The sequence below is a fragment of the Neltuma alba genome, unplaced genomic scaffold, assembly GCF_004799145.2.
Source record: "Neltuma alba isolate B1F8T4 unplaced genomic scaffold, ASM479914v2 tig00011331_pilon, whole genome shotgun sequence".
In the NCBI taxonomy this organism is placed as follows: Eukaryota; Viridiplantae; Streptophyta; class Magnoliopsida; order Fabales; family Fabaceae; genus Neltuma; species Neltuma alba.
Window position 1 is genome coordinate 201,351 of NW_021636036.1, and position 26,213 is coordinate 227,563.

The 26,213-nt window shown below is 31.8% G+C and overlaps 1 protein-coding gene across 1 annotated transcript; it reads right to left on the reverse strand.

The window, feature by feature from the left end:
• Positions 1–7,164: 7,164 nt before the first annotated feature.
• On the reverse strand, positions 7,165–15,636 carry LOC114712056 (LMBR1 domain-containing protein 2 homolog A). The gene is made up of 15 exons (XM_028896507.1): positions 15,315–15,636; positions 15,097–15,176; positions 14,480–14,638; positions 13,990–14,203; positions 13,204–13,290; positions 12,993–13,132; positions 12,259–12,339; positions 12,070–12,134; positions 11,269–11,441; positions 10,343–10,473; positions 9,911–9,998; positions 9,419–9,632; positions 9,175–9,275; positions 8,575–9,051; positions 7,165–7,504 (listed from the first exon to the last, which is right to left on the reverse strand). The coding sequence occupies exons 1-14, from the start codon at positions 15,480–15,482 to the stop codon at positions 8,713–8,715; spliced, it is 2,040 nt and encodes a 679-aa protein (XP_028752340.1). The 5' UTR covers positions 15,483–15,636; the 3' UTR covers positions 7,165–7,504; positions 8,575–8,712.
• Positions 15,637–26,213: the final 10,577 nt, after the last annotated feature.

Sequence of the window (26,213 nt, forward strand, 5' to 3'; positions counted from 1 at the left end):
CTGCATCAAACAGATTTCACCTTGTGTGTAATTTAAGAAATTTAGTGAATGATTATGTAGCTTATTCTTTGTTCTTTTGAGAGAAATTTGAATATATTCCAAAAATTCAGGGGAAATTTTACGTAATCCTCCCTAAATCATTATTTCATGTGATTTGCTAGGTTTATTTTATCACGGATTTACTTAATTTTTAATAATAAAAATGATGTCCGTATAACATCAGCAAACTTGATCAGGTGTATAGTTTATAGACATAAAAATTTGAAGTCGACATTGCTATAAAATTGAAATAACTTGAAGCCAAGATAAATATAATTATTTATGTCATGACGATTAAACAATGTATATTTTCTGGCATTTAAAAATGTTTTTTTAATACATAATTATTACTTAGCTCTTAATATAAGAGTTATTTAATTAATTTAAGTACATTAAAAAAATAAATAAATTGTTTAATTCTAACAAATGTGATGGGATTTTCTTAAAATACCCCTATCATGTAATATTAGATTGGATATATTAGTTTATAAGTTAGATAAATTAGTTTGGATGCAAATTATAAATAACATAGATCAGATAGATTAAAATTTTATATTCAGGATCAAAATCTTTCACATTTATGACATGAGAATTATCATCTTTCTATGTGATGTTACAGCTTTGCTTATTAGCGTTGAGATCTGTTTCCCGCTAAACGTAATCATCATTAAGCGTTGGTAAAAAATGTAATAATTATAACAATTAAAAAACTACTTATAAGTTATAATCATTCTGAATGGGCTCTTAATTACCTTCATCAAATCAACTGAGGTATAAACAACCAAATGAAAAGTAACCATCAATCCGTCATTAAGTTGAATTGAAAGAGACTCAGGATCCCCTAAAACAAGGGCTTGAATTCATGATTTATAATTTGAAAAAGTTAAGGGGAAAAAACTTGATCCCATAAATCAATTATGACCTGAAGATCACTCTTGAACACGGCTTAATTGGCGATATTGGACAATTGACTGGGAGAATATGAGAATTCTAAAACGGTCCTTTAATTAAAATAACACAGCTCATATGAAATTCTGAGGAACTATTTTAGAATTAAGTTCTTTGTGAAATAACTTAATTGCCCTCAGTGAAATTAAGTGTCCCTGCCTTAATTGTTATATATTGTCATTTTATAAGCTGGTACTTGTTATCGTTCTTGATATTTAATACTTCCAATTCTTAATATAAAATCTATTTTGTAAAATTAGTTGTCATTTATCTTGAATCTTGAATTCTTGACTGGTGGCATCATTTGATAGGTTAAAATTGCTACTAAGTAAATTGATAGGTTCAGATTTCAAATCAAGGGCATTTGGGTAATTTGACTACAAAATTTAATCTCCAACAAGTTCTTTAGATTTCATAATGAACAAGTAATTTTGAGATCTGAATTGAGATTTGTAGATTTTGGGGAATATTTTTGTGTCTCTAATCTTCCTAGCTGATTCGTCACAAAAATGAAGCAAATTAAAAGATATGGCAAATAAATAAAAACAATTAAGGGAAGCAACAACCCGGATGCTTAGCTGTTGAGTCGCATGAAAATGCCATTTTAAATGTTCATACCATAAAGAACCGACATTACACGAATCCATGTCTTCCATTCCCAGTTTTGTTTTTACTGCCTCGGGTGCTAAATTTAAAAAAAAAATAGTCGAGTAATTTAAATAAATTAAAAAAATAAGTTAAGTTAGTTATTTGTTGTAAATAAGTGCTGTCTTTCTTAAAATATTTTTACTAATCAAGTGTACTGGTTAAAACTACCATTATTAGAAGGATCACCTTTAAAAAAAACGAATAAATATAACAGACAAAATGAATTAGAGTCTTATATTTAGGATCAAAATAAAAATCAAACGAGATTTTATATTAAGTACCGGAGGTAATATTTTCTTTTCTTTTCTTTTCTTTTTTTTCTTTTCTTCTTGTGTTTTTCTTTTAAATTTTTCTCAGTTATTTCCTCGTTTTCTTTGTTTTCCTCCTTTTAACCATCTTAACATAACATGTGCCTCATTGCTACTATGTCGGCAGGTTTCTTTGTTCAACTTCCTTGTCTTACTATGGATTCTCCAAATGATGTCAACAAACCAAATATCACTTTCTTATTTATTTTTTTACTCAAAAAAATATGCCAATAAAATCTGCCCACAAAGCATAAAATCTCCTATTTTATTCCGATCCACACAATATAAAATTAATTTTACAATATTTTAATGTTGGTATGATTGTTTTTATCTGTCTTGTTAACTTTGTCCATGCATTGTATCTCACCACACATGATTAATTTATTGTCTGTGGAATATCCACAATATTTATCATGTGAAGCTCCGGTTTCGCAGCCTATTTATTTACTTGATTATTTATTGTCATGATGATGACACACAACAACATTTTGACAAAAGTGCTTCCAAAGTCTGAGTATTGTGTTTTGGGGGCTTGTAAGAAGGAAATTTTTTTAAGCCTAAAATTAAATTATATAGTCATATAATTAATCCCCCATTATATTTTATTTTGAAATTTTAACTGAATTACATGTAATATCTTTTTTATTTAACATTATTTAATTATTAATAGAGCCAAATTGCAAATACAATTTTAATTTCATACTAACATTTAGTTGTAATTTATTTGCAATCATTGTCATTTTAAAACTAAAATCATTGTATTACTCTGTCGATAAGGGTGGGAGAGGATGTGGATAAAGGTAAACGGTTTAAACCTCGTGATGTATAAAAAAATTATTTTATCAATATAAACTTTATGGAAAATTACGCTATTTAAAATTCATTTAAAAAATGCAACATATATCAAAACCCTTGATATTGATCCATTTTATATCATACAAATTATCAATATCATCGGTATACACACAAACCAGCAGACGTCGATTCCAATGAAAGAGATTTTGGCCACTTAAGCATAAGGTTTTGAACTGTGTGAATGAAGGAGAGGCTTTTGGAATAAGAGGAAGATGTTGAAATGATAAGCGGTTTCGTTCCTATAAAAAAGAGAATACAAGTTTAAATTTTAAAAAACGTACTTGTTGGGAAGGCTTTAACCTTAACGCTCCCGGCCTGATAGATATTAATCTCAGGGCCAAAATAATTTAAAAATACTCTGAATTATACTTGAAAAAAAAGAGGGAGAGCTGCCCCATTGCACCTAAAAATAGCCAAGTCTAATTCAGTTGGATAATCATGTAAAAACAATAAATATATATATAACAAATCATACTATTAATAAAATTATGAAAATTGTAACTCATTTTGAAATTTTTCATGATGCATATTAAAAATTGAAAGATAAAAATAATAATTTGAAAAAGTGAATTCAAAAGCGGAAGAAAAGTTTTGAGTGTGATTCACTCTTTTGGATTGGTGGAGCCAGGGAAATGAAGTGAAAGTGATTTCGAGGTAAGAGTACTGGCAGTGCATGGATGACGTGGTAGTGAGGTAGTGGGCCAGGCCCAGTCATGAAAGATACCCTTAGAGTGGGGCCCATAAAGAAAGGCGTCTAAGGTAGGTGGGGGCCCAAGTACATAGAAATTGGGGCAAGAAAGGCCCATTGAAAGTAACGGCTAACTTGCCCACTGAAGCCATGTGAGATTCCATCCACTCGCGATTAGAAGCGCGTGCCCCCCATCTCTCAGCTGTACAGAAGGCCGGGGATATAACTAAAACTCCCTATATTGATTAACACACGCTGATAAACGATTAAACTCAATTAAAGTAACCAATAAGTATCTATATTTAGTATCCGATAATTTGAGTTTAATGGAGTTTTAAAGTTGGATTCAATAATTTGGAGTTTTTTTAACAGACCTTTTTGAAAAGCAATATTAAATATCATTGGGGCTGTGCAAAGGGTTGATAATAGAGAATGTTCCCAAAATGAGGCTTATATTTGATAAGTGAGAGAGTGTAAAAGAGAGAGTAGCACACAAGCAAAGTGAAGGGAGGGAAGGATGATGGGAAAGAAGAGAGTAGTGTCACATCAACTGATCAAAGCATTGCAATAAGGGGATGAAAGCGAAAAGTGAGAAAAGAAGTAAACAAAGACTTTGTTGGCTTTTGAAAGTCACCCAATTCTTTCACTCTCAATTTAATTACACTCAGTGTACACCATCTGTCTGAGCTTTAAAGAGAGAAGAAGAGAACTAACAACGAGACCTGCCTGCTATACTACCTCCGGTCCTAATTATAAGACCCAATTAACTAATTTGAGGAGATTAAGAAAGTAAGTTGAGTTAGTTATTTGTCTTAAATAGGTGTTGTCTTTCCTAAAATATCCTTGCTAATCAAGTGTATTGACTAAAACTATCATTGTTAGAAGGGTTACTTTGAAAAAAAATGTGTAAATATGATAGATAAAATGGATTGGGATCTTATATTTAGGACCAAAATAAAAGTCAAACAGGGTCTTATATTAAGGACCGGAGGTAGTACATCCCTATCTCTACTCCTTTTTTTTTTTCCATTTTTTCATGTAGAATTTTCTAATCAAATGTGATCTATGTAAAATATAAAATTTGTAACAAATTACAGTTTTTATCTTTTTCTTTAAAACTATGCAATGTATAAAACGTATATAACTTCTAAATAGTTTGAAAATGAATGTTAGGGTTCAAATCTAGTTACTACTAGTACTTTAATAACAATGTCTTCAAATCTTACAAGGATTCCACTTTTTATTTTACTCAGTGAGAGAAAGGAATCAAACAACCTAGTTGATTACGGAATTATGATTGTTCTACTGTTGATTCACAAACACACGCTTCAACTCCATATCTCATGGTTAATTATGTGATATCTTGTAATATTATCCTTTTTATAAACACTTTTTAACTTGTATAAAATGTAGATGCCATTTTGGAACCAGAAACATGTGAGGAAACTGTGCGCTATAAAGGATGGTTAGTGCTGTCCAAAAGGAGATTAAAAGCATTAGACTATATGATCACACATGGGAGTTGGTAGTATTATCCCATGAAAAGGGCTATAGGCTGTAAATGGATATTCAAAATTATAGATAGGTTTAAGGCCAGATTAGTTGTGAGAGGATATATCCGAAAAGAAGGAATAAACTAGTATGAGACATTTTCTCCAAAATGATAATAATAAGGTTGTCTTGACTTCGGATGTTATAAATAATTAGAGTATAATTCTTACAGAGAGACTTGAAAGCAGTGGTGAGAAAAAGGTATGTAGGCTTCTCAAGTCCTTATATGAGTTTAAGCAAGCATCAAGACAATGGAATGTTCAACTAACAAAAGCTTTAATCCAAGATGGTTTTTTGCAAAGCAAATATGATTATTCCTTGTTTAACAAAAGGAAAGGACACAGAGATAGCAATGATTCTAGCTTATGTAAATGATCTCATTATAACCGGTAATGATGGGGGAATAATTGCATCAACTAAGCAGTACTTACACAGCTGATTTAAGATAAATAAGTCGGGCACATTAAAATATCTTCTTGGGTTATAATTAACTAGGTCTAAGATTGTGATCAATCAACGGAAACTATACTCTGAATTTAACTGCTAATGTTGGCTTAGGAGATGCAGAGCCATACAGCATTCCTATGGAACAAAATAAGAAGCTGTCAGCAGCAGAAGAGGGTGAGGAAGAAAAAAGGATGAGTTGTCGAGAGACTCAGAGTAATAGAAGGTTGAGAGATTCAGTAAAAAGTTACTTCATTTTGTGGGTCGTTTGGTGTTTGGGATGCTAGCTTGTTTTTGTTTGCCAATGTACAAGTTTGTTTTCCTCTTACCTTGGGGCCTTTCGATGCTTCAGTTGTCTTGCCTGTGTAAAGGACAACTCTTGGCTGTGAAAAATTTCTGTCTTCTGTATTTATAATGTTTGTGATCCTGACTGGGATGGTCGTTGTGATGGCAAGATATGGGTTACAGGATGCTACTTTCGCTTGTTAATATAAAACCTAATTAATTAATTTGAAAAGATTAAGAAAATTACTAAATTACTTTAAAGTGTCTATATTTATTATTTTTCTTCAAACTAATTAGCCCCACTTATAAATTGATGTATAATCTAATGATACACCTAAATATTTTAGAGAGATCATGTAACATATGCTATAATTAAACGATTTAATAACCATTTTAATCTCTCAAATTAGTTAATTGGGTTTTATATTAATTACACGATGTAGTATTTGATAAAGATGGGCAGTTCATTGATCACTTGGAAATAATAAAATGCAATCCATGGTTGAGGTCGCTGAAGTCGAATACAGAGCACGAGCAACAGCTATTTCCGAAGTTGTATGGTTTGTGGGTATGCTTAAGGATTCACAGATCACAAATATAGAACACTAAGTGACGCATTGTGATAGCAAAGCAGTGATTTATACCGCAACCAATCAAATATTCCATGAGAAAACCAACCATATTGAGACTGATTGGAGAGAAGTTGAAGCAAGGACTGGCTGAACTTTAGAATGTTAGGCCTAAGTTGGAGAGGGAGATCATGAATAAATATTAATCAAGTCTGAGTGTTTCATTGGGATATGAAGTATTACCATTTACCAGGATGTCTGGATTAACTTTTTAGAAGTGATTTTACAGTATTCAAAATAAGCACATAGAAAATTTTTTATCTTGACTCACGTAAAAATGTTTTTTCTTAAGCTAAGGTTCCAAACTCGCCCGCATATATGAACTATTCGTTACTACGTAAACTGAACCCATTTACATGTACAGTGTTCATTTAACATGGACTCTCCACACTTACAAACTACAGTCATGTTGACACCAAGAGCTTCCCCTTTGGCAACTGCCCAAAACAGGAAAAGAAAAAATCGATTGATTTCGATGTGAAAATAACTACCACAGGCATTACCAATTTCTGTTTCTCCCATTTCCCCCACTTTCCCTCTACTTGACAGATTAGTGTTTACTGATGAACCCTTATATCCAGCATCCTTCCAAATTACAACCCACTCTCGTCTCGCCACAATTTGGATAAAAGCCAGTGCATTATGATAGCTTATTCCAATTATTGCTAAAGCGGTGACTCCAGTGTACTCAAAACAAAGAAAAGAGGGGGGGGGGGGGACATTGTAGTACATTTTCGTGCTTGCCTTCACTTAAGTGGCTAACAGAAAATAAGAATAGCCCACTAATGTATCTCTTTCTTCATTTTTACAATTACATTAAATCCCAAAAATATAATCTTGCACATTTTCATGAGAAAAGCGAGACTTGCCAAAAGGAATAGAAGTAAATGTACTCTTACAGAAGGTTATGCTAGAACTAGAAGCATCATCAATGGAACGGAAATAAGAATTCGTGGCAGGCAAAAGATCACCTCGCTGTCCTCGGCTGTTAGAATCTTCTCCTACGCAAGATTTACAATTTGTACAGACTGATTTATAGAGGACCATCTTTTCGTCTTTATCTTTAGGCTGCATTTGGTTCCAGAAGTAAGCTACTGAAGATTTGCCAGGCACAACAAATAGAGCCGGGAAAACGGGCCGAGCTCATCGGGCCGGCCCGTTTAAGCCTGTTTAAATCGAGGGCCGGGCTTATATTTTGGAGCCTTGAAAAGAAAGTCGGGCTTAAAAGGGCCAGCCCTGTAGGGCCGAAAAATAAACGGGCTGACCCTGTAAGGTCGCGGGCCGGCCCGTTTAGGCCCGCCAAATTATTTTTTTTAATTTCTATCTTTTTTTCTTAACTTAAAAAAAAAAACCCTAACATTTTAAACATATCATACTCTTAGTTTTACTTATCTTGGCAGCTCACATAAATAGCATTCACAAAAAGAAAAAAAGAATCACTATAGCTGTGGGAAAAATAACCAAAGAAACATGAAAATTGCAAAATTTAAAACTAGGTATATTCATAAAAATATATTGTTATTTATAAGTTGTCAAAACCTATTAAAATACTGTATCTATAATTTTTACAGTCTTTATTTATCATTCTCCCATATTTTTTATACTTGAAATATAATTGATCAAAAAATCTTTTAAACTAAAATAAAGATCTATATTATTTTTATAGTAGAAACAAATTTAGAACTAAGAATGATGGACTCTTTTCTTTTTGTCGGTATGATAAATGATTATTCTTTATGTATACTATGTTTGTTAGTTAAACTTTTTTGTTAATTATTTATAATCAAACTAGATCATCCGTATTGTAATTATCTACTGAACTTAATGCTTATTTAGTTGTTTATGTCTGTCCTCTATTTAGTTTGTTTATTCAATAGACTTTATTATACTGTAATATATGTTTAGACATGATAATGTTTATATTGTGACTCAATTTTATTTATATTTATACTTTTTATTAGTAATTTTTATTGTTTCATTTTTATTATTTTGATAAAATATACAAAAAAATAAAAATAATTATTTTAATTAAAAAGACCAGAAGCCCGCAGGCTAACCCGAACCCGTCATCTCAAGGGCCGGGCTTGAAAAAATGACTTATTTTTAAAACTCGGGCTTAAACAGGCCGGCCCGTTTAAGCCCGAGCCTGTCACGGGCCGGCCCGTTTTCCCAATACTCCGCACAACACGTCAAACATTCCCATTACCGTAGTAATCGTCTCCGTATCAATCATTACTACTGTGAATTGGCCAAGATAAGGCGGATTTCGTCTTCGAAATATCTCACCACAGACTCTCATACGGGTAATCACGAGATGTTACCTTCCTGTATCAGTAACGTTAGCCTTGAAACTCTCGAAGCCCGATTTCATAGTTTGCCATGTTGAAGCCAAACCTGAAGTTGACCCCCCTGAGGTATTGCCAGAATCAGTATTGCCTCTATCAAGCAACGGAACCTTAGTGGAGGCTATATTGTTGTCTTTGGGCCTAAATCTGGATGCTTGTCCACTTTTCTCTCTTACAGCAGCATACTTGTTGCTGATCGCTTCCTTGCTCAAACTATATTTTCTTATCTCATCCTTCCTGGTTCTGGATGGATTTCCATTCATTTTTTCAAGTAAATTGGAATTTACTCTCATTTCTGCAATATTGCTCTCCTGGAAACGAACAGTTATGAGTAAACTAAGCACTATGCTAGACATGTCACAAAGCGGATTAAAAATGTGAAAGCTCCAGTACCCTGAAAAAAAAAAAGAAAAAAAAGCGAAAGCTCCACGTACCATGAGACTGTTGCCAGATTCAATATCTATACCGTTGAGAGTCCTTGTCAATGGAACAATTTGCTCACCTACTTTGGACCCATGTTCAAGCAAAAACCTCTCTGAAAATAATAAAATTTAACAATCAAGCACGAATCAATACCTGAAATTACTAGAATGTTGATCGATTCATGCATGATGCGATTCTGACCAGGTAATATCATAAACCAAGTCAGCCGAGCTTGTAAAGTGTTGGCTTGAATACCTTTTTGTAAGATAAGTAATCCTGTTGGATTAAAACCATCCATATCTTCAGCTTCAGTTTCAAAAATATATCTCTTCCAGCTCCCCAGAAAATCAAGTACTCGATTGAAGAAATTGCTTGCAACCAAAAGGGTGTATATAACCATTATCAGTGGATAGATTTTGTTAAACTTATCCCCAAAGAAAGGCACAGCATTGTTGATGTTCCCCATTTGCTGCAATCATAAGTCCCATGACACAACAATTTAATATAAATAATTTTAAGACGAGAAAAGGTCATATTCTGATGAAAAATTTCCATGTTGAAATGTTGTGCTCAGAGTCAAGCAACCAGACATGAATGCATATAGAGACGACAAATAGACCCGTGACAATAAACCTTAAAGTGGGTAGAAAATAATGGACTATCTACTGCCTAGGACAATAAAATAAAAAAGAAACGAATAAAGAAAACCACTACATATGTGAACTGGGAAAAAAAAAAAAAAAAAACCTGTTCAAACACGGTGGTTTTATCAGAACCAAGGGAACTGAGATTGAGGAAGTTATATGAAACAGGGGGAGCATACCGAGCAACCATCCTGCAAGGAAGCAAAGATAAAATATAATACTTCCGGTCCTAATTATAAGAGCTAGTTGACTAATTTGAAGAGATTAAGGAAGTAAGTTGAGTTAGTTATTTGTCCTAAATAGGTGTTGTCTTTCCTAAAACATCCTTACTAATCAAATGTATTAACTAGAACTATAATTATTAGAAGGACTATCTTGAAAAAAATTGAGTAAATATGAGAGATAAAATGGATTGGGGTCTTATATTTAGAACCAAAATAAAAGTCAAACAGGGTCTTATATTAAGGATCGAAGGTAGTATATTTCATTCTCAAGATAGCATTAGTGATTCAAAAAGCAAAAAAGAAAAACTTACGAGCATATCATAAGCAAGCTAACTGAGCTGGTCTGTCTGGGTGTCAACGAGTAGAACATTAACCTCCCAATTCTGAATAAGGAGTAGTACGTGCAGATGCACATATACATGAGAGGGACAAACGAACATGCCTAGTGAAAAAAAAAGGATATTTTAGTACATGCACTATCTGTACCTTAATGTATGGATGCTGTATGGAAAGGGCAACATTAAAGTGAGATTCAAAGCGAGACTTGCATTTGTTCTAATTACATTCAAAGCAAATCATTTCATCCATCAAAGATGGATTATCTGAAATTTTAAGAGGAATTTGATGGAGTTAATTAGGATGAAATTTCTTCTGCTCAAGAAACATGGGAGAACAGGCAGCCACCAATACTAGAAGAAATGTACACATGCAATTCACCAATACACACATAAAATGCATATAATCCTTGTGATATCATATACTACCTCCGGTCGAGCTAGTTGACTGATTTGAGGAGATTAAGAAAATAAGTTAAGTTAGTTATTTGTAATAAATAGGTGTTGTCTTTCCTAAAATATCCTTACTAATGAAGTGTGTTGGCTAGAACTATCATTATTAAAAGGACTATCTAAGAAAAAAATATATAAATATTAGAGACAAAGTAGATTGAGGTCTTATATTTAGGATCAAAATAAAATTCAAACAAGATCTTATAATAAGGACCGGAGGTAGTATTAAATCAAAGATATTAAATACACTCACACTTAAATATATTGAAATCAAAGCATTTTAATCATGTCCAAGGGCAAAACAACATAGTCGTGCTAGGTAAGAGGGGAAATGGGAAGCAGGAAAATGGGATATTAATAAGTTATAATATGCAGAGAAGATAACCATTTTCCACCAGCCTATCTCACGCTTACTAAGAAAAACACGAGTCTAAGGAAGTTAGGTTCACCTGCACAAACACCTCACGTGTTCCCACGGATTTTATAAGAAATGAGAAAAGAGATAGATCAACACCAGGCAGAAGAGTTGCCTCAGCTAAAAGAATTGCGACAGACAGAGTACCAAGTGAAGCAGCCAGCCCTTTCTCAACGTGCTTTCTTAAAATGCATCGCCAGAAATATTCTGCAAAGAAGTGCAATTAATTCCTCAACCCAAAGTGCTTCTAGATTAAATTATTTCATATTTGATTATTCATTGAACGAAGGAGGAATGGAATAAACCTTGCAGAAGAAGTAATACATTACTTGACACAATAAAAATGTAGACATAAGAAAGATGATAATGAAGAACATTTTTAAACCCAATAAAGGCACAAGTATGTAGGCATTTGATTACAAGAAAAAATAGAAAAATATAATACATAATTGCTATTTAGAAGTCCTTCCCATAGGAACCAACAAACAGAAAGAATATGAAGGATTATGATGCTCGTGAGTGTGGTAGCTGGAAATATACAAGTGGCCTGATAATATTTCAGGCACAGTTACACGAGAAGCATAGGAAAAATACTGAAATACTGAATTCAACAAAAACCTCCATGTAAAAGTCTGCTCTTATTTTGTCAGGTAGCTACTCTAAAACCATCTAATCATTTCTCAATATCTCACTATGCAGAATAAGTACAATGTGGATGTGCGTGGGACCTTGAAGAAAATTACTTGATACAAGTTAAGAAACAAAGTCTAAAACATTCACTCGAAATATTATTCCTGATGCAGCAGAGCAAACGGACCAGTAATCTGCCTATTACCTAAAGAATCAAAGAGGTTCCCCAACTTGCCAGGCCGAGAAGGTCTCATGCTTGAAATATATCTCCTGAAAGCAGAGGGCAAAACATTAAAGCGAGCTGGGACAACCTGTAATATATGATTGAGCTGGCCCTCCAAAAACCAAACCAAAATGAAACGAGGAAAAAAAAAGGCAATCATTAGAAGCATACCATCCTGTTAAGCTGTGGCGTTCATAACTCTTTATTGTATCCTCCAATTCAAGAGCTTCCCGTACATAAGCTGAATACTCACTGCAAATAAACTTTAATTATGGCTATAAAGAAATTCTAAGCAGTCATCATCGTAAGACAAGACACATACAAGACCTTTAACTAAACCAAACATTCATATAATCACTAGAAGGTAGCACTGGTTGGGACACCACCAATGACAAGAACTTCATGTTACGATTGTCATAGGTTAAATGGATGATGTAAGCATTAAAATATTCTAGTTATCTGACAGAATTTCTCTCAACAATTTATCTCTTCGATCATCATATAAGAGACAACAAATCTATTGCCTCATTTGATAAAATTTTAGAGACAGTTGGCTAAGAAGCGAAGCTGAAACTCTTCTTGGTTCAAGTCAATTTTATTACCAGAGTTGTAAAATTCGTTGGTTTATATAGAAGATAAAAATTATCTTTGAAAAGAAAAGAACTGAATAAATAAAATTATGGGTATATGCAATGTGGGGGAAAAAAAAAACAACGAATGAAAATGTCAACATTCTTTCATCAGTTTGATAAAAATCTATTACCTTAACATGACGACGAGAGAGAACGAGGGTTTCAATTCCATAAGAATATAACCATAAAAATGCTGTAGGGAATTTAAGATTACGAACAAATTTGTTTGGTGAATAAAATTAACCCCTAAAAGACTAACTGATTATTGCTTACCTTTTATACCTGTAGTACCTCTCTCGAGCTAACCTAAGATGACGCCTCAGGGTTGCCATTGACTTTTCATCAGTATCATAATCCATATCGTTTTCTGCCAATCTGCTACCCTGTGGTTTGAAGGATGGGTCTTGCCGAAACTGAAATTGAAATTTATATCTAAATCATTACAAAGAAAATCTGGTTCTACAAGCAAAGTCAAGCTCCTTACCATCTGAGTCAAGAAATTATCAATAACATCCATATAAGGTCTCAAAGGATCACGCTTGGACATCTGACTTGATGTAGCTTGGGCAATCTATAAAAATTAAACCATAATTAGGCTCTCTGAGGTATTTTTTAGGATACATTGAAAAACAGAGTAACAAGATTCTCCCCTAGCAAAATGAGCAAAACAGTAATATGAAATCTTCTATGCAAAGTAAAACAGATCAAATCGAAATTAGCGCAATGTACTTTAAGAATATACTAATAACTAGAGGTCTGTTTGGCATACAAAGGGAACCAATTTCCAATGCACCAAAAATAAGATATGCAATATCTATTGTACCCTTGTTATCATTACTCGACAGTATCTATTCTTCTTTATTACTCTTTCCATCCAGAGACATGAGACTGATGTTCATTCACTTTCATTCTTTCCCTTTCCATGCCTAGCACTATACCAAATGGCCCATAATAGTTCCAGATAGTACATTAAAACTGCCAAAACATCTCTAAAATTGCGTTTTCTACTAGAAATTTAAAATTCACTGTCACAAATTCACTTGAAGACTTGCCATTACTGAACAAATATGATTAATTTGGCATTAACTATGAAGAACGATGCCTAGACAATCAATAGTTCAGCACATAATTACTCTTAAAATGCAAGTAATAAATTTTAGAGCAACTAAAAGTTGAACAAAATTTGAGAGCTTCCACATGCAGAATGTAAAACCAATAAGGGCGAAAATTGTAAAAGAAATTTAACTGACAACTTCAGTAAATTTCTTACAGCAATAGCATTTGAAAGTTCTTGGTGAGCATCATCAAGTTTGACAGTCATTTTTGCAATTTTATGGGAAAGAACTTTCTGGCGAGTGCTCCAGTCAGCATTTCTCCATATGCTTTTAGGAATTTCACTTAAACCATACCCAAGAAGAAATGCACCAGTAACAAGTCCAAAAGTATTAGAGCAAGCCATGGCCAGTCCCAGAAGATCACCACTCCTGTATATAAAAAAAAATGAAGAAAATTATTTAGATGGAGAGAGATGCTTCATTTGAAAACAATATGAAAAGTTCCCACACACAAAAGAAAAGGGTATAACACGTGCCCACAACGTCTGCATAATAAGGAAATCATGGTGCTCTTCAAATGAAGATCAAAAGCTTTACCCAAAAACAATTGAAAATTTCCAGGTATCAATAACTTAGAGCTAATATCAGGCAAACAAAACAAAATATGCACCAAAACAAATCATGGTTCAAGGTATGTATACAAACCAGGTCTTGTGCATGATAATGAGAAAAATGACTCCAATCAGGCCAACAGCACCAACAAGTAGATAGAATACCAAGTTAACATGTAAACTACTCTTCAATCTTTCTGATACAGTAAAGTCACCAGCGTCTTCATAACCCTGAATAAGGGGCACCACAGCCCTGCTTAGGATGACACAATTCAAATAGATGAGGAAATGCATCTGCAATCTGTTAGCATCAGTTAAAAGAATCTCCATGTAACAATCACGAAGCATATGAGTGTGTGTGTGTGCGGTGTGTGTGTAAGAGCACAAACAAGGAAATCAATCAAATTACCATGGTGCTTGTGGCACATATAGAAAGTCACCTGAATTTTGAAAATATGTGTAACAAACAGAGATATAGACTACCGTATGGTATAACATGTTCTGCAGTACTTATTCAAACACAGTTGAATTTAATGGTTTTCAACGTAGGATAATGAAAAAAAGCATGAATGCTTTGTGTCACTGTGTGCTGTTGAAATTCAGCATTTGATCATAACCGTCCTGTTTAAACTCGACCAATTTTGATAAGTTTTATACTGTGATGAGGAAGTAATACTGATGCAAACATATAATGATACAGAGCAAGCATACCAAGTGAGTAAAAACGTACTCCAATAAGACCAGCTCCAAAGGAATGAAATACTTCCATTCTTATGGCGAGAAGAGATCGTCTGTATGTATGAAATTAAAAAATATATATCACGGCTCAAATCGCAAGAATTAAATCAAGTGTATGGTTTTAAGCTTCAAATTGCAGCATAAAACAAGCAAGAAACCGAAGAGAATTAAAAGAAGAGAGAAAATAGTACCTCCCAGATGTCAGCAGGCACAAGGATGATAATGGAGAGGGAGCAGAACCAGGCATATCCAACGGTGAAGAGCACAAAGCGAGGAACGTGTGGACCGGAGAAATACCTGAGGGTGAATAGGACCAAGCCTAGTGTCAGAGGAAGCGATATCAGGTAAAACACCCACATCTCTTCCTCCGGAATCACCAGACGCAGCTCGAGAATCCAAGACGAAAATGGAGAACTTGGAACTCTGATTTACAGGTAAAGATTCTTCTTCAGACTTCACGGCCACAGCAGGCAAGTCACAAAAGACATCCCTCAGGGACTTTGAATGTTTGGTTTGTTTTTTGCGGGCTGCAGCACAGATCCCGTACGCGACAAGTTTAATAAAATTACTTTTTTATTTTATTTTTAATACTAAAATAGAAATGTGTTGACATCTGCTGTGGCCATGCCCAGGTGTCAATGTTAGCTGGTGGCATCATTTTTTTTTCCAACAATGAGAAGCCCCATACCATACACGTTGAGCTCAAATGGCCCAACTCAGGTAGGCCCAAAGTTTTTTCAGGGGTCCGCGATATTAGGCTACAAAGGTTGTATATTTGTACTTCTTTTCTTGGGACCGGAGGGTTAAAAACTAAAATACTAACAAGTTATTTATTGATGTGGTAAGCCATTTCATTCCTATAAGGACGTGAACATAAATTCAAACCACATGAAGCAGTAGCTTGAGGATATTCTGAGTTATGCCAAAAACAAAAAAAAACATGTGGCAGACCAACGGGAGTTGGTCTAAGTGGTAAACGGTTTGGTACCGCTTTAAGTAAGGTCTCGAGTTCGAGTCTCTGCGTATGCAGAAATCCTGTTAGGAGACTCACCCACCACAGCCAGGTACGCGACGCGGGTCGGATCCAGATGTAATAAGAGCAAAACTTCGATAAACTGAGTGGGCAACCCAAAAATAAAAACGTGGCAGTTATAAATTTTTATATTCGTAGAAAATGCGCATGGCACATCATGTGTAGGATTTTTAACTTAGTAGGTAAATAATAACTTGGCAGAGGAAGACGGATTCTAACCTGGGATTTTCATAATAATCTGGATCATTTAAATTAATATTAAAATATCCAAATTATTATGTATTTTTAGTTTAATATTGAAATTTTTTAAATAAAAATATTCCCTAAACATCTCTTTAGAAAAATTATAATTTTAAATTTTAAATATGATGTAAACAATCGCATCCAAATGTCAATATTTAAAAACAACATCATGACCATTGAACCAATATAGTGTAATTTGGTATAGCAACATCAAGAAAGCGAAGCTCCCATATGGCTATATCTTGATGCTGACGTCAATATCGGCATCATGAGTGCCATAACAAGTGGAGCATGTGAAAACTTATCAAGTATTAAACAGTGCCTAAAAAAGTCAAGGAGATGTTAACTATAATTAGCTTAGGATGACTCAAATAATCAATCATGAATGTCAAAATCATGACATTCTTAAAATAAAAATCAAATAGTTTGATAAATGTCAAAATTAAGGGCTCGTTTGGAATTACAATAGGGTCGTTCAAAAGCAACTTTTCAATTGTAATTTACTAAATACGAGAAAAGTATGTGAAGAGAGCTTTGTCTTGACTTACATAAAAATATTTGTAAGCACTTATTATAAGTAGATCCAACCAGGCCTTATGAATCCAAAACTGCTCTTTTCACCAAGAGTGAACTTGATGCAAGTTCAGGACTTGTTTGAATTTGCTTATGATAAGTATGTTCACATAAATTCAGGTAAAAAAATTTTTATATATATTTAGTTCATATATCATAAAATCATGATAAAAAAAATCAGTAAAAGTGATGCCATGAACGACAAGTGGAGATACATGGGATGAGGGTTGATCTAGTGAGGTCAACCTCGTTGTTAAATTTAGTGTCCAAGAAGTAGGCTATAATCTTATCTTTGATTTTAAATATAAAATCTAATTTGTAGTGCAAATAAGTTAAATCTTATATTTAAAACTGAATGTGGTATATTGAATACGGAATTAACGTTGAAGTTAAGATTCCAGTAAAATATACCTACCAGTGGCACATTCCAAGATGATCCCATTTTTTCATGTGAGACGCTGAAAAAGAGACTCCTAAATCAAGATAACAATTTAATATCGGGTGTTGGATGCTCCAACAGGCTTCCATATAACTACCTCATAAAAGCTTAAAATGCTAGACGATGAATTGAAATTCACACCGTGAGTGTTTGTTTTATCTGTAAGAGACTTTTAAATGGAAGGCCCACGAGCTAGGTACGTACATTTAAATCCTTAGAACACTAAATGACGAAATTCGAAGCTTCATGTCATTCCCTTTCTTCATCATTACATTCATTCAGGTATACTCATTTCGTGAGCTTTTCTCCTTTTTTGTAATTTTACTTTAGGCCTTTCCTTCCTTCTGCTTTTGACTCCCAAGCGCATGAATATGCACTATAGAAGATTCTCAATCTATATCTATCCTTCCACTATATATGATCTCAATCCTCCCACGGCTGCTTTGCTCTATTTTGTGACATGATGTCCTTTGTGTGCTTTCACTTTCTTTTCCTCAAAGCCAGATGTTTCTTTCAGGCCAAAAAACAAGGGCCAAATGTTTCCTTCTCACACTTGTCAAGCCGATAAAGACGAATTTATTAAAAATAATTACTCCTTTGATCCTAAATGTATGAGCTAGTTAGAGAGTTGGTTTTGATTCTAAAAATAAAACAGTAATCCATTTTATCTTTTATGTTTATTAATTTTTTTCAAGCTAATTTATCTAACTTATAAACTGATATATAATCTCATGTTACAGAAGAGTATTTAATTTGGAGAGATCATATCAATTTTGTTAGAATTAAGTAATTTATTTTATTCCCTTAATTTGCCCGAATTAGCTAAACAGCTCAAAAGCAGAGGGTATTAAAGCAAAACCTCTAGCTAAATGTCAGCCACTATATATTAGTTGACTTGCAGCAAGATTTCAAAAGCAATGCTTGTATCTTTATTCTTCTGGCTAGACATACGACAGGTCTTCTATTTTGAATACCTTATAGCTTACGCTAACAAGATGTGAATCCAGAAATGGATCGCACTATTTATTATTTTTATATATTTTTGGGTTAAACTGTGTCTCATAGATTAATGTGAAGTAACTAAGGAGAGCGATGGAAATCCAAGGCGGTGGTTCTAGTGAAGTGTTTTGTTGGCGATTATAAGATGAAGAAGGACCCAACAGTGCAATGGAATTTGTTTTTGCTTGTTAGCCGCGTCTACTTTGATTTTCACTTCTTAGGATGCATTTGGATATCTACACAATTACTTTTTAAAAGTATTTTTCGCAACTCGAGACAAACTCCTCTATATATTTATTTCATATATCGTAAGATCACTTTTAAAACTATAATTTGGTTTCTATCCAAACACCTTCTTAGTACAATTTCATTATTGTTGGATGATTCATCAGAGATGTTTCTTTTTTCTTTTTTTAAGCTGGTTGTGTGTTAGTGTTTTGATTGTGGTTATTGTTGGAGATTTGATCATGGTTATAAATTTGGATGTTTCTAGCTTGAGTCATATAGAGTGATATAGTTTAGGGGTTCCACCTTATTACGACTAAGGTAGAGAGAATACACATACATATGAGAAACAAGTTAAGAAATGATTTAAAAGTTAAAATGGATCAAAGATCAAGGCCAAAAAAATGGATCAAAGATCAGATCATTCCACAAGTGATTAATTATATACTAGCCATGGTTCTTAATATAAGAACTAATTGACTAATTTGAGTTGATTAAGAAAGTCTGTTGAATTAGTTATTTGTAATAACTAGACGTTGTTTTTTTTAAAATACCCATGCTAATCATGTATTACCTCCGATCTTTAATATAAGAGCCAGTTGACTAATTTGAGTAGATTAAGAAAACTAGTTAAATTAGTTATTTGTAATAAATAAGTGTTGTCTTTTCTAAGATGTCTTTACTAATTAAATGTATTGACCAAAACTATCATTATTATAAAAATTATCTTGAAAAAATAGATAAACATAAGAGATAAAATGGATTGGGATCTTATATTTAAGATCAAAATAAAAGTTAATCAGTTCTTATATTAAGGATCGAAGGTAGTATTAGCTAACTATCATTTGATTGCGTATTTAACATGTGTAACTATTACAAAGAATACTTTAAAAAAAATAGATAAATATGAAAGATAAAGTGAACTGTAATATTATATTTAAGACTAAATTAAAAGGTTGCCAGAACTATTAATGGCTGAAAAGAACTTGGTGAGCTAAAGGCCAACAACGCTACTAGATAATTAAAGGCTTCAAAAGAACAACAAAAGCATACAGACAGGATAGTAGAGGTAAGAATGTTGATATGAAAGTATAATCACATAAGAAAAAAATTTGATTTGTGATGAGAATATACAAAACCAGTTGGTGTGATATTTATTAAGGAAAAATGGCAAAAAAATCATTTTATGTGACCCACGTTTTTTTTTTTTTTCATACAGCCCTTTGCTACCCTCCACAAGTTCTATAATTAGTCAAAAGAACATGAGGGGGAAAACATTAACAAAAAGGTTAAAAGTCTCTGATTAAAAAATTAATTATGCGAAAATATCTACGGACCCAAGTTTTTAAATAAGTGCAACTTTCTTAACTATGTGCAACATATCTTTAACTATATACAAGTGCTTTTTATTACACACATAGTTGAATATACATCATATGTAGTTGAGGAAAAGTTTGTACTTGCTCAAAAATATAGATCCTTAAGTACCTTTAGATAATTAATTTTCTAATCAAGGGCTTTAAAATAATTTTCTCCAAAAAAAGTCCTCGATGAATCGATTTCAAATGGCTTCATGTATCGAACCATTATAATTTAAAACCAAGCTTGACGAAGTCAAACAAATAATCCTAGTCTCATCTTACCCTCCAACTACACAAAACCGAAATTAAATCCATTGGAAAAGGAGGATACAGGATAACTTACTTTATTCACTTGAGTATTATTATAAATTATAAAATAGGAAATAAATCTGCACCAATAACTCTTGAAAAGAATCCTATAAAAAATTTAAAATTATTAAATCCCAAATCATATTTGGTAACAACATTTTAATAGATTTTGACAATATTAAACTTACAAATAACAACACATTTTTGTAAAACTTACTTATTTAGAATTTAGTAATTTTAATTATTTTTTTTATTTTTCAGAATTCTCCCTGGCTCTTCAACCATAATTGCATATTGTCTTCCATATGACTAAGGGCCCAAAAGAACTAATTTCCACTGAGGGAAGAAAGAAGACATTTGAGGAGGAGAATGAAATCATAAGGGTTAAGTTTTTGAATGCCGTCATGCCCTATTCTTCTTCTTTTTTTCTTTTTTTTTTCATTTGGTGAAAAAGGTTGTTGAATGTCATTGAGAGGAGTAAACATGGAAATTGATGAGGTTGACTTCAAGGTCCAGGAGTTTGTTTCAAAATCAAATAGAGTAATAAAAAGGAGGATGAAACTGTGGCATATTATTTATAAATTATTATTTAATTAATAAAAAATTATAGAAGATCATTGCCAAATCCTTGTATGTCGGCATTGTGTAACAAGTAGCTTTTTTAATCTTTACATAGGGTTTGAAGTTAAGTTTTGTTGTTAAATTATTTATGAATAATGTAAATTTTTAGAAATTTCATATTGTATACATATATATATTGATAATTACAAATTAATACTCCTCGTCTAAGCCTTCCCACACATACATATATCATGTGAACACTTGTCCGAACCTAGTCCAACTATCAATATAATAACTAGTTAGTGGTTCGATTTAATCTTAAATATAAAATTTTAATTTATTTTATTATGTTTATCATTTTTTTAAACTAATTTAGCTAACTTATATTGATTTAATATTATATATGAACATTTTAAACAAATTATATTACATTTGTTATAATTAACTAATTTATTTGATTTTATGAATATATCCAAATTAATTATTAAGTAACTCTTATATTTAGAATAAGAGGACATATATTGATATTGACACTAATAATGCTCCACAATCATGTTCATAATTCATAAAAATATTGTCAATAATTTATTTTGGATCGTCACACGACTGGACGTGTCCCATAAAAGGCACACAAAATTGGTGAGTAGAGGGGGGAAAGCTTCTACCTACTAAAGCAAAAGAAAATGACTTGTATTGAAACTTGGAAAAGAAAACACGAATTGGTGGACCAAACTGTGCGACTTTATTTGCACTGACCTTCCGCTAATGAGCCTTTTATTTTAAGCCCTTTTTATATTAATAAAATAAGTTGCAAATAATTGGCTTAATTATGAGTACACAGCTTGTCCAAGAAATCAGTCACTTATAGCAATAAACAAAAAAAATAAAATTAATTTACTTAGCTTTTTCTAATATCAAAGAGTTTAGACGAGTTGGGTTTCAAAAGTTTATCATAACTAGACATGCATCCCGACTTAAAGAGTGTTTACAGACATACTTGTTAAAGTTTTAAAAAAATCATTATGTAGTTCTACATAAGCAATTGTTTAACTACTAAAAGGTCTCATAATTAATGAGCAATATATGCTTCTTAACATTTCTTGCCTCATAACTTGTTATTGTGCACTGATTACTCGTAAAACTTTTCAGTTACTAAATTGCTTATGTACTACTCATTAGTCTGTAGTTTTAATAATATAACAAAACAAAAAATATTATTTATAGATTATTTAAAATTCAAGAAATTATTCATCACACAATCTAAAGATGATGGAGCTAGATTATTTATTAAAGAATATAATTTAATATTTCATTTTGTGAAACAACACATTAAATTGTCAATCTTATTTTTCATTAGTGAAATCAAATATTAATTAACAATAGTAGAGTTATTTACATAAATTAAAAATTTAGCACTAAATTTCTATTAATTTTTAGTATTTGCATATAATTCAAAGTTAAATTAGTAAGTGACTATTATGACTTTCGTTAAAAGAATTTAGCTACTTAATTCAGAAAAATAGTAAGCAGCAGCGTTAAAGCTTTGGATCAGTCTGAAATGGTAAAAAGAAGGACCAAAGTTATATAGAACAAAAAATTATGGAACAAAGAGAAATGAGCCAATTTTTGCGAGACAAAACATATATGTTTTCTGTCTCATGCTTTAATCAATCTTTACAATATATAGACACAAATTAATGAACAGAAGGGGCCAATGATGTGGATAGGTTAAATCTAAAAAAGAAAAAAATAATAATGGAAAAGTGCATTATTTTGTGTGGGGCACAAATGTGCATATATGGTGCGAATTTGAGGTTCAAAATCATTTCACTTTTTTATCAAAGTCAACCCAATCCATTGACAAATGCTCATCAACTACGCCCAAGAATTTCTTGGATCCCATTTGCCTGATCAATTTTCAGTCTTTTGGAATTTTGAGCCATGGTTAATTTATTAGTGTGCTTGGAAAGTAGGTTGATGAGCAAATACTTTTTGAAAAACTTTGATATAGTAATTTATCATATATTTATTATATATATATATATGACAATATTTTTCATGAAAAAGGGTGAAATTATTTTTAATTAATTGTGTTGAAATATATTTCTAATAGAGATTAATTCACTTGCAAGCTTTTAAGAAACATTAAATAACAAATACAAGGAGAAGATGATTTACTTTTTTTTTTTTTGAAAAAAAAAAGTGACTTTGGTATTGACATGATGATATCTTTTAAAAAGGGAAAAAGTATTATCGAATAATAATTGCAATTGTTATAAATGTCAGAGAGAACATGTTTAAAAAATAGCAAATATTTGCTTCGATCCTATTTTTAAGATCATCACTAAACCTCTTTAGTACAAATATACTCTTTATAAATTTTATAAAAATATTCATGACTGATTTTTAACCTTTTTTTTTTTTAAATACCCACCCACAATTTCATACATAATGAGAAAATATAAAGTATGGAGGATTACAGTGAGATCTCAGGTAAGAAAAATAATTATTAAAAAGTCTCAATAACAGCCTAAATAGTCTGTAATGACAAGTTTTAAAGTAAAAGATATAACGTCTGAGACTTATTTTGTAATTTTTTTTAACCTCATTGTAATTCTCCATATAAAGTAAAAAGAATTTTCAATTATTATTAATAAATTTTTTAATATGTGTAAGTGGTCCCTCTCATGCCTAATATAAGAGATATTTTAGGTGTTAGATTTATTCTAATTACAATTATAATATCTTAATCCACTTTATTTTTCATATTTATTATTTTTTCTAAACTAATCTACCTAATATACAAATTAATATATATAATTACTCACTTGAGTGTTGATTTTAGTAGAAGGAGCCTTGACTGTCTTAAGACGAGGTCTCAACTACGTATGAATACATTAACCATTCTTGGAAGAGTTACTCCCAATTAGGTCCAAGAATGCTCGAATATAAATCATATGAAAAAATTGATATATAACTAGAGAGGGTAATTGATACTCCTCTTATCCTAAATATAAGATCCTCATACATAAATTTTTTTTGTATAAGAGTAATATTGTCCTGAAAATATATTAAAAACAAGGAATAATGTCAAATTTAACAGCAAAACAAAAAATTGAATATTTTAAACATGATTTTGCATGTTTCAATTTTAAAAAAAAAAGTAAGGATATAAAATACTTTACATTATTGAACTTTAAACACAAGTTATTCTTTCATGAATATTTTAGAAGCAAAATGCTCTTTTTTAAAGTCAATATGAAGTTAACAATCAGCTTTTTCCAACAAAAAAAATTAAAGAAACAAATATTGACTACTTGTAATGACTGGCAGCATCAAATCTACAATCTTCTACTTACACGAGAGAATTTATATCAAGGCATTAGTAAGGTTCAACTTCAATGTCCATTGCTTAAAAGTAAAATTGCAATGATTTTAAGTTTTAACAATTAAAAGAGTAACCTTGCCTCAAATTTCAATACTCTTTGCTAAATAGTTCAAAAATTAAAAAGACTTTTCAGAAAAATTATTATAAAATATCTACTGAATTTTAAAATGATAAATTAAGTGATGCCGACTATTTTTGTAAAAATTTTGACATATTAAAATAACATATTTATTATTTTGAAATTCAACAGTTTTTGAAACTTTTTAATTATTTTGAATAAAATATTTCTATGCCCCGTGGAAGTAGCAAAAGGAATAGCATATCGTATTGTGTCCAGCATGCACGCACAACAGCAACCTCAAGTGACAAATTAGAAAAGTACAGATTGGAAGCATGCGATGGCGGTCACATGGTAACACCCAATACGTTTGTTTGAGTTACCTAATTTTGGTTGTACTACCCAGCCAATGGGATCATGCGAAGTAACACTCACATGCATCGACCTTGTTGAATTGAAATTTCTTTGGCATCCACAAATGATTTCTCCCTGAAATTTTAAAATTAACTCCAATTCAATGAACTAGTGTCCAGTTAAAAAATTAATGTAAGTGGAAATAAAGTTAAATACTACCTCCGGTCCTTAATATAAGATCTTGTTTGACTTTTATTTTAGTCCTAATTATAAAACCACAATCTATTTTGTCTCTCATATTTATACATTTTTTCTCAAAGTAGTCCTTATAACAATTATAGTTCTAATCAATACACTTGATTAGTAAGGATATTTTAGGAAAGACAACACCTATTTAGGACAAATAACTAATTCAACTTATTTCCTTAATCTCCTCAAATTAGTCAACTGGCTCTTATAATTAGGATTGGAGGTAGTATGTATTAAAATTCACTCTTTTTACTCACTTTTACCCCGCTTTTTTCAATATTATGAGTATACTCTATTAATAAAACATAAGGCTGATACATAAGGCTTGTTTGTACCTGGTCATGCTGAGTGCTTGTAAGCATTCTCATCTAAACCAAGATAAAACCCCCTAATATATGTTGTTATGAGTCCTATATTAGAAATTTTCATAAGTATTGTGAGGTTTATAAGTTCAAGAAACTTTTTTTCCCCCTAATAAGGTAATCTTTTGGGATGGGTTCTTTTTTTAGGTTTATACTCATCACATTGATACTTTCATTAAAAGTTGACCAACCAGAGAGAGCTACTTGTGGAGGGTTCTGATTGGTAAGAAGATCAAGTTAAATGTCGCAGAATGAAGCCGCTGGGGATGTTAGCTCTCAAGGAAAGTGCTCTGTTATGAGTCCCGCATTGAGAAATTTCATAAGTGTTGTGGAGTTTATAAATTCAAATGGCCCTCCTTTTTAATAGATTAGTCTTTTAGAATAGGCTATCTCCCTTGAGCTTATGCTTATCACATATGTATTTCATAAATCACAATTTAAAAGTTACTTTTAAAGGTTCTTATCATTTCCAAACAAACCCATTAATTGTTACAAATTGAAACTCGGACTACTTGATTAAAAGGATGAAAGCTCCCAAATATTGATGCCAACCTATCTTGGTTTGCTTTAATATTGTTATCTTATAATTTGGACTTTAGGAAACACACATCTATACATCATTTTTATATTTATTAAGATAAATCAAATTTTGTAACTTTGAAAACCAAAACTAAGCTATATTGAAAAGTTGTAATGAATTCTTTACGTATTAATTACAAACAATCATTTTAATTTTTTTTTACTCTTATGAATTAATTAAAATGACTTTATCCTCCTTTTATCTATAATATAGTAAGTTACATTTTAGGAGAATTTTATATTCTTAATTTCACTTTACAAGAGTCGGTGTAGCATTAAGTTCTCTATTTTAATTATGTCCTCTCCAAGTTCCATTGAGAGTTATATATTTTTTAAATTTATGGTAACATGAAAGTA